Here is a 10,506-nt window from a genome sequence, read left to right on the forward strand (position 1 = left end):
GCTCAATAGGCATAATGAAGCTCTATGACTAATAATTTAGTAATTCAGGTCATTAGGACACCACCTTCCCTTTATTCATTTGGAATAAAAGTTAATCGAGAATAAACCCCCCTTTTTTTGCACCAGGAGCAGGATTTGAACTTGTGCCAGACTTTAAGTCCTAAAAAAACTTTCAAGGTTAAATCCCATGCTTTAGAGCCGGTGTTTGTAAATCAATGCAAATTTCCACGTCTCGAAAAATGCAATTATTAAAAGCCATTCATCCATCCGAAATCATAGGCTACACTGCCCTCTACTGTTTAATAGCGTGATAAAGTAAAAATGTTAAAAACATCATGCTATTTTAAAGAAACAGTTCATCCAATAATTAAAATTTTCTCTAAATTTCCTCACTTTTCCAAACTTGCCATGTGATCCAAGACCAAATATTTCAAAGCATGATATTGCTTAAGACTTTATACTCTTTCAGAAATTTGCATTAAACATTTATGCACTTAATTTCCAACCACACAATTACAGAATTATACAAAAGCAAAACATTTAAGCACAGTGCATGTGCAAAAATCATATACCATTGTGAAATTAAAATGTTGAGGAATTATCCAAAAAATGAAGAAGAAAAGATAAATATCTTGATACTTCCTGAAATACTCATAAAGCAAAACAATAGTCCTCCAGCATTCAAAATAAGCACACTGTGACAGCTAACCACATGCAGACCTGGCCACACTTTATAAATATGTATCAGTTCTGTACATTTAGGATCTTGATGAAGCATTATGAATGCAACATATAAAGAAACCCCAGCAAAAAGTCCAATTTGAAAGCAACACTACAAGATCTATCTTATTTATGCAAACCTGTGAAGTAAATCAGATCTCATACTGATTTTGCAGCTTCAATCTTTTTCAAACTGAGGTTTCAACGTGCATATGAATCAATATCCATACAAATCACATGTAAATAAGAATCTAGTGTTTAGTTCCTAAACATAATGATGCCATTCTTTTCTATTATTATGTTAATGGGAATTAAATTTACACAGAGCTCTAAATATACCATTTTGCTTCTGTAAAACATGACTTGATTGATTTATAGGTCTGTCTAATGAAGCTGAGAGAAAATCTGATGGTCCAGTAAAGCTGAAGGACTGTAATGTTCAGATGTACTGAAATAAAGTGCAAATATTTCAGTATATCATGAGTGCAAAATGATACAACATTTGGTTCCTGCATGAAAACCGAGAGCTGCTTCAATAAATAATTTTTTTTTACTAACGTCCTATTAATGATGATCATAAATTCCATTAACAATGGGACCAGATTTGATCGAGTCCTCATTCTGAAAGCCTTCAGCGAGGTTTCACACCATAGAAAGTTTCTTTTTAAATGCTAAAATACACTAAAACAATCAAGCGCTTGAAATGTGGATTCATGGTTGTGTCTTCTGGTGTAAAAGTGTTCCAGCCTTCCAGAGAACGATTGTGGATGAGAGAGAGGACCTATGAAACAAAACAAACATTTCACACAAGCGTCCACTAACTGAACTACATTTAAAGCAGACACACCGATGACATTTCAATGACAGGTTACAAATACAAAATGTTTTTTGCAATAAATTGCAACATAGGGTTTTGGTTACAATGCTAGTTCTGATCTGGTACCTCAAGAATGGTCCAGATGTTGTGCTAAATCTGCAGGTTAATGAAGGGAGCGAACCCCACCACGTCCTGCAGCAGCACTAGCGCCCTCTGCAGGGGAGGCTCCACATCGATCTCCACGTCACGCCGGCGCAGAACGCCCAAACTGGACTCAGTTACGTTGTGACAGTGGTTCACTTTGAGAGACTGCAGTTTGGGGCAGTACTCCGCTAACGTCCTAAATACACAAATAAACAAAAGAGTTCATGAAGAGCTCAGTTTGCAGTAAATGCTGCTCCGAGTAAACACATATCTATAATTGTTCGGAGTTTCGGTGGCTTATAATGTAAATTTGGGAACATAACATCTGCCAAGCATCTTCACAAACTTTATAGACGGGCTGTTGTCAACAAAAAGAGAAACTTTTTTTTAACTAAAATGTAATTTTTTAATGTAATAAACACACAATAAATAAAAATATATAGTTGCACTGAAATTAATGTTATATTATTTTACACTTTATTTTACAAAAGCAATTCTTTTTATATTTTCATTTATCAGTAATAATAAATATTCAATAAATAACAACAGTACAACCATTTTAACTTTAATTATAATAAGACTAATAATAATTTTTATTTTATAGTCATTTTCTAATTGTAATATTTCTCTGGAATAATAAAAATACACAATAAATAATTATAGTAATAATAACCCTAAACAAAACAAGCAGTAACGAGAATAAATAATTAATATTAGCACTAATAACATTAAAGAATATTAGTACTTTAGTATAGTAACAAAAATAATATTTATTTGTATTATTATTACTATATTAGTATAGTAAATAACATGCATTTTATATGAATCCTCTTATTTTGGTAAAATAATAACAGTTTTGCAGATATTGCAATGTGCATGTTAAATTCTGACCACAACTGTACGTGTATGATCACAAAAATGTTGAATGCATCTCAAATGTTTCCTACGATCATGCAGACATATTCAGTTACGAGTTTTAAAATGGCTAGCTACACTTTATCAACACACGCCGCACCTGATGGCTTCGTTCCTCACTCGCAGGCACCCCGTGAGGTCCAGCCTCTCCAGCTCTCGGCACTTTTTGGCCACCTCCTCCACCGCGGTGTCCGTGATGTTGGCGTTAACAGCCACGGAGAGCGAGCGTAGCTCCGGACACTTCCCTGCCAGGTAACACACGGCCTGGTCCTTCAGCTGTCTGCAGGCGGTGATGTCCAGCGAGCGCAGGTCTGAGCAGTGATCGGCCAGGCTGCGCAGAGCCAGACTGTCCACCCACTCGCAGTGAGCCAGGGTCAGATGCTGCAGCCGCAGGCAGCTCAGAGACACGGCCACCAGCGCATGACGGCTCAGATGAACACAGCCACGCAGGTCCACACGCAGCAGGTGCTGGTTCTGACCAATCACAGGCAGCAGCTCTTTGTCCGTGATCCAATCGGAGCAGTTGCTGACGCAGAGGTGCTGGAGAACTTGATTGTGGCGAAGCATTGAGCAGAAGGCTTCTTTAGGAATGTGAGGCCCTGTCTGAGGAGAAACACGGGAACGAATGTAAGCCAGTTTGATGAAATATCTGCCCAATATTTCAGCAGCCTTGGAGCTGAAACAGGGGTACAATATAAAACAACTGTCTCACAAAAGTTTATTTTTGTATTTTATTAAGCAAGGATAAATTAAATTGATCGAGAGTAATGAAGCTGAAAACTCAGCCTTGCATCTCAGGAATAAATTAAACTTTACTATGTTTTCAAATAGTTATTTTAAATTGTAAAAATCCACAAAATAACAATTTTTACTGTATTTTTCATCAAATTAATGCAGCCTTTGTAAAGAGAAGAGAATAAAAAAAAACATATTATAATAATACAAAATCTTACCAGCCTCAACCTTTTAAACAAAAGTGTATATTATATTGGATTATATTACTTAGAAAATATATGTTTTAATTCCACAAATTTCAAATATGTACAAATTAGAGATTTTATTAAAATTCTGCCAACTAAACTATACTTTTTTTTGATCAACAATCTATAGCATGTATTAAAATTGTAGTTTTTTTTAAATAATTAAACTAAAAATAACAGTAAAAAATAAAATCAATTGTTTTAAAAGTTAATTTAGGTATCAACATTATTATGTAGTATACAAAATCCATTAATTTAAATAATTTTAACAGTATTTTTAACAATGAGACTTTAAAAGAGTGTTAGAAAATGCCAAATTAGCAAGAGCAATTAAAATATCCATCATTATCGTTACTGATAAATTAAAAACTTTCTAACATCAGCCAATAAAATACACACTACATTTCAAAAGTCTGGGGTCAGTAAAGAGACATTAAATCGATCAAACTTAACAGTAAAACATTTGCAATGTAACTGCACAATTTATAATTCATAGGAAAACATCACAGGAAAAATATAAATGCAAGGAACAAAAATACATTTTAATGGTATTTCACATATAATAATGATAATGATATTAATACAATATTTACTGTATTTTTGATTAAAGCAGAAGAGACTATCAAAAACATTTTACAAAATCTTTCTGACGCTAAAGGTTTGTATGGTATTGTATAATAACACTCATTATTCTAATTCTATTCTTTAAAAAAAATCTAACTACCTTTCTAATCTTTTTGTATTCTATTTTCTTTTTGTTTATTATGCAATTGTGTGTGTGTGTGTGTGTGTGTGTGTTAAGACCTCTAACACTAGCTTGCTCTATTCTTTTTTTATTCTATCTGTTTTCTTTTTATTTATTTATTATATTATTTAAAATCCCATGCTACATGTACTGTGTTAACCTAACTGAGACTTGTTATAGCACTTATATATCATTGCTCTTTTTGTTGTTTTTGATTGCTTCCACTGTCCTCATCTGTAAGTCACTTTGGATAAAAGCATCTGCTAAATGAATAAATGTAAATGATAGAAATATAGAAGTTGCTTGAGAAAGCAGGGAGCGCTTTAAACTGTCAAACAGAATACTTGTGCATTTCATCTGACATAAATACTATAGATGCAAAAGTGTTTTTCCTCACCTGTGCGGGGTCAAACTTCCGGCAGTTGGCCAGATACACCTGGACGAGAGAACGAAAGCTCTTGCTGACGCACTGTAAGCTGACCAGGTGCCGCAGCGGCAGGTAACAGAACACGTGTGTAACTAACACATCCTCCCACGGCAGGTCCAGCAGCTGACATCTGTCACACACACAGCTCAATCACTAATCTGCTCAGCAGTGCATGCTCTGCGATGAATGGGTGCTGTCAGAATCAGAGTCCAAACTGCTGATAAAAACATCTCAATAATCCACAGCACTCCAGTCCATCAGTGAACATCTGGAGAAGACAAAAGCTGTTTGTTTGTAAGAAACAAATCCTGCATTAAGAAGTTTTAACTTCAAACTGGTTAAAATTCGAGTCCATAATCAATAACAACGTTTCCTCCAGTAACAAAAAAAAAAGGGTGTCTGTTCTGAATAAGGAGAGAAATTTGCACGGATCAAGCAAAAGTTACAAGTCAACACCACTCTAAACAAATTTCACTGGAGGAAGCGATATTATGGATTATGGACTTTATGGAATTTAGTTAGAAAAATCTTAATGATGGATTTGTTTCTTACAAACATGCAGTTTTCTCTTCTCCAGATGTTAACTGATGGACTGGAGTGCTGTGGATTATTGTGATGTTTTTATCAGCTGTTTAGACTCTCATTCTGACGGCACCCATTCACTGCATTGTGTTTCCATTCTGAAAAAAAAACTCATCTACATATTGGATGGCTTGGTGGTAAGTAAACTGTGAACTGTTCCTTTAACACGCATGCACACAAAACAACACCGCAATTGTCGCATGCATACACACCTATAAACTAGTTTTAACATGCATACGCACCCACTATCTCACAGAAAATCAGTGTTTGTATAGACAGCACAGAGAGATGATTGAAAGAGCTAGTTTTACTGCTGCTCGCATGCATTGACTGGGTGGATCTCTGAATGCAAACGTTTGTTTACGTGCATGAAAGTCAAAGAAACGCGCGTGCTTATCTGAATCGGTGCACAAAAGCATGCATCTCTCTTTATGAAATATACCTGTGGCTTTGGCTTTGCGTGCGTTCATCGGGGTTTTGATCCATGCTGATACTGCCCTGTGATCCTGGCACATTATTTATCATGATTGATAAACAGCTGACCGGTTCATCCGGGTTCTGCTGCCACGGATGCGGCAAGACGTCGGTGACTCACTGCTGCCATCTAACAACCTGGAAGGAGAAGTGGTGCATACAGATATGAGTTTAGATAGAAGTCTAGACAGACAGAACAAATAAAAAGACACATAAGAATGGCAGACGGTCCGATTGGTGTATGTATGTGTGATAAATAGATACCAACAAACAGGTCTTCAAACATCTTAAAATTTGGAAAAATTACTTACAAAAAAAAAAAAGTCCAGTCCTGATTTTCATGTTTATATATATATATATATATATATATATATATATATATATATATATATATATATATATATATATATATATATATATATATATATTTATATATATATATATATATATATATATATATATATATATATATATATATATATATATATTTATATATATATATATATATTTATATATAATTACTAAAGGTAATAACTGATGCATGCATTTTTTTTTTTACTTTAGTAAATGCACAAATGTTTTCAGTTTATTTATGTGCACATGTAATTGCTCGATTAAACAGAAACAAACCTGATTCATCAGCTGCTTTGCTGGAGCGCTACTGTTGACCAATGACACAATCACAATCACCAGACCATTGAAATGAGGAAACTCACATGACCATCAGCTCAGCATACGTTTGCAAACGTGAGACAAAAACATGACCGGCTCCGAAACAATAGAGTCATCCATGCAGAACCTCTGCTGAGCCAAGAGATACAGAAGAGTGAATGAAACACAGCCAAGAGCCACAGCTTACTGCGTACAGTCACTCATACACACAAGAACACAAAACCTGAGAATTTACAGCAAATATGGCTGTAGATTCAGTTTATGATTTCACCATGGAGACCCTGGAGAGAAAGGCCGCTCCACTCAGCATCTTCAGAGGAAAAGTTCTTCTCGTTGTGAATGTGGCGACCTTCTGAGGGTCCACCATTGAAGAGGTAACTATAAAGATTGGATCTTTTTCTGCCATTTTCAACAAACATTTAATGTGGTTTAACTATCAGTTAAAAACCATTGCACTTATTTGTTTATATTTGTAAAATAAGAAATAAAATGAATTAATAATCTGTACAGTATCACAGGATGAATGCACTCATGGACATGTATAGAGGCCTGAACTTCACTGTGCTTGGATTCCCCTGCAATCAGTTTGGCCTGCAGGCACCTGGTAAGATCTCTCATATTATTTACTGGTTCTGTGTTCATACAACAGATGACAGAATCTATCCACAGAATCTAGGATTGTACAGTATATTTATTAAACATGGCAGACCGGGGCTAGTTGTCACACAAGGAAGCTGTCACATCTGTTTCATGGTTTTAAACACCATATTTAAATTTGTATTGTTTCCAAATACACTACTATTATTTATTTATTTTAATAAATTGATACTTTTATTCAGCAAGGAGGCATTGAATTGCATTATACATTTCTGTTTCAAATAAATGCTGTTCTGTGAAACTTTCTAGTCATCAAACTAATAAATAAATAAATCACAGTTCCACAAAACTATGAAGCAGCACAACTTTTTTTTTTCTTTTTTTTTTTAAGATCGATAATTATCAGAAATGTTTCTTAAGCAGGAAATCATCATATTAGAATGATTTCTGAAAGATCATGTGACACTGAAGACTGGAGTGATGATGCTGAAAATACAGCTTTGATCAAAGAAATAATGTGATTTATAAACATGGAAAATAGTTATTTAAAATTGTAATAATATTTCACAATATTATGGCCTTTACTGTATTTTTGATTAATTAAATGCAGTCTTGGTGAGCAGAGGAGACCTGTTTAAAAAAAAAAAATCCTACCGACCCCAAACATCTGAACAGTCGAGTACATTCTGATTTACTTCTGAGCAAAACTTTAAAACTTGAAGATCATCAGTTACACATTTCATCCCACTCTTCCCAGAGGAGAACCACGAAACCCTGAATATCTTGCAGCATGTGAGACCAGGACGAGGTTTCCTCCCAAAGTTCCCCATCTTCAGCAGGATTGAGGTGAACGGCTCTGATGAACATCCTCTATACGCCTTCCTGAAGGTACACACTCTCACCTCACAGATAAATGCACTTTTCTTCCCCCCAGACTCTCAATTTAAAAGCAAACACATGAATGTAGATTTACTGTAAACATTTTTTCAGTTCAAGTCAGTTGAATTTAGTTCTAGCGAAGGAAACACCTGGATACCATGAGCTTGTTCTTCTAGGAAACTCTGCCGTTTGTTAACCCAGTCATTGGAGACATCAGGAAGCTCTACTGGTCTCCCATTAAAGCCAATGACATCCGGTGGAACTTCGAGAAGTTTCTCATCACCGCAGACGGACTTCCTTACAAAAGGTAACAAATTCAGAGCCATTTACATTTCATGTCCAAAATAAAAGAAGAAGAAGTGTGGAGACAACCTACACTAATATATGGATGCCACGATTAACCAATCAGAATCCAGTATTACTCATCAGCGATGTGATAAATGAAAACAATTAGCATCTGTAACTCTGCTGAATTGTGTGTTCTAGGTATGATCCTCACTGTCCATTTGAAGAGGTGGAGCGGGACATTGCAACACTTCTGCAGGGAAGACAATTATCATAACACATCCATAAACAGACTGAGATTCTTCCTCTTTCCTAGATCCAATCAGAATCAATCAATCTGTCTGTGTTCTGAAGTCAATGAGTGAATCTCACGAAACCTACCATAAAAATCTCTCAAACATATTTCACTTCAAAGTCAATTGAAAAAATAAAGATATGTATTCATATATATATATATATATACAGTGCAGACCAAGAGTTTGGACACACCTACTCATTCAAAGGCTTTTCTTTATGTTCATGACTATGGAAATTGTAGATTCACACTGAATTGTGTCCAAACTTTTGGTCTGTACTATATATATATATATATATATATATATATATATATATATATATATATATATATATATATATATGTGATAATTATTATTTTCTCAATTTTTATATAATTTTCAGATGAAACCAATTAAGAACATTCCCCAACAACTTTTTGTAATTTCTAAATAATTTTATATTATTGAAATTATAAATGAATTTCTACAGTGTTGTATTTATTATTTGTTTAATTAATCATGATTTAAAAAATAATAATAATAAATATTTGGCAGAATGTGTGTAATTGCCATAAAAAATTAATCGGCTTCATTTACTTTCTAAAATTATAAAAAAATTGTTATTTTGTTGTAATTTCAGAATAAGTATATATTTTTTAAATTGTAAAGAGTTTATACATCGTGGTATTATTTGTTATATTTATGTTGATTTATTAAAAAAATAAAATATTTGGCATCATGTCTGTAATTGTCATGAAAATAAATTAAACAGACATTTTAATATTCTTAGAGTACACTTTTAAAAATTATAATTAAACTAATTTGATTGTAATTCCAAAATAAAGCAAAAAAAAAAGAAAGAAAACTAAACAAAAACATTTTGATTTTATTTGTTAAATTTATGCATATTTAATTGACAATAATAATAATAAATGGAAGAATATGTGCAGTTGTCATGAATATAAATAAAAAAAGGAATAGTTTTAAAATAGGCTTAATTTTCCTTTTTTTAATTATATTTTTATTCTTCTGATTTTGGGGTGAAATATAACTTGATTATTTATTTACTTATATGTTTATTTATTTGTTTCATGAGATTCATTCCTCCACAGTCAGACTCATCAAACTGAGAGGATTTCAGTGCAGAATCAAGAATTCTAAACCTCTCAGAGTTCCATCTCTTCAGCTTCATTATGGGTCTGCAGAAAGGCTTTAGGTTTTGATTCCGGACCAGTCTAAAGCATGTCTTCTTCAGTGTGGCGGTACAGTGACGATCCCTCAGGAAATGCCGTCCGGCAGCTGAGCTGGATCTGATGGGGAAGAGTGGATCTGATCTTTAGTGCATTCGCTCAGATCTCCTCGGGACCCGAGACGCCCGCTGAGACCCGAGACCCCAAACACTCTTACTATGATTTCTGCAGAAACAGTAAAGATGTTTTTAACCCCACTGGTGTTCCGCTGATTTATTTGGAAGAATGTTTAAATGTGAAACTAAAATAAATGACTAAACTGAGATCTGTCCATTAGCCAATAAATAAATAAATAAAACAAAAAAATAAAATATTTTTAATAATAATAATAATAAAAATATTTAATTTAAAATTAATCTATAAAATATTTTAAATAAATAAACTCTCTCTTTCTCCCTCTCTAATATTGCTCCATTGTTATTATTAACTGTAATACTGTAATTAATACAGTATATATATATATATATATATATTAGGTGAACTACAGTATTCAAGACATAAAATCCCATTCGTTGTAAGAATGTGCATTCCTGCATTCTGAGATTATTTTCAAATATCGAATGAGCCAGACTCATTAAACTGGATGTAATTTCTGAACTCTGAACTCGAAATAAATAAGAAAAAGGCAAATAAAGCTTTTTTTTTTTGTGAAATGATGAAAAAAAAGCTCATCCTTTTTAAGAGTTTTGAGGAAAAGGCATTTTTTCTCCATTAGATGTCAGTGTTGTACAGCTTTAAACAGCA

The 10,506-nt window shown here is 33.7% G+C and overlaps 2 protein-coding genes across 2 annotated transcripts; one reads left to right on the top strand and one right to left on the bottom strand.

Annotated features, from left to right (window-relative positions):
• Positions 1 to 885: 885 nt before the first annotated feature.
• On the bottom strand, positions 886 to 5,920 carry fbxl15 (F-box and leucine-rich repeat protein 15). Its single transcript, XM_059531428.1, has 5 exons — positions 5,773 to 5,920; positions 4,719 to 4,878; positions 2,697 to 3,199; positions 1,664 to 1,877; positions 886 to 1,501 (listed from the first exon to the last, which is right to left on the bottom strand). The coding sequence occupies exons 1-4, from the start codon at positions 5,853 to 5,855 to the stop codon at positions 1,688 to 1,690; spliced, it is 936 nt and encodes a 311-aa protein (XP_059387411.1). The 5' UTR covers positions 5,856 to 5,920; the 3' UTR covers positions 886 to 1,501; positions 1,664 to 1,687.
• A 667-nt stretch (positions 5,921 to 6,587) lies between these two features.
• gpx9 (glutathione peroxidase 9) lies at positions 6,588 to 8,663 on the top strand. The gene is made up of 5 exons (XM_059530288.1): positions 6,588 to 6,850; positions 6,987 to 7,080; positions 7,831 to 7,961; positions 8,129 to 8,259; positions 8,439 to 8,663. Exons 1-5 carry the CDS (start codon positions 6,719 to 6,721, stop codon positions 8,512 to 8,514), a joined length of 564 nt encoding a protein of 187 aa, XP_059386271.1. The 5' UTR covers positions 6,588 to 6,718; the 3' UTR covers positions 8,515 to 8,663.
• Positions 8,664 to 10,506: the final 1,843 nt, after the last annotated feature.

Source organism: Carassius carassius, chromosome 39 (assembly GCF_963082965.1).
Source record: "Carassius carassius chromosome 39, fCarCar2.1, whole genome shotgun sequence".
NCBI classification, from domain to species: Eukaryota; Metazoa; Chordata; class Actinopteri; order Cypriniformes; family Cyprinidae; genus Carassius; species Carassius carassius.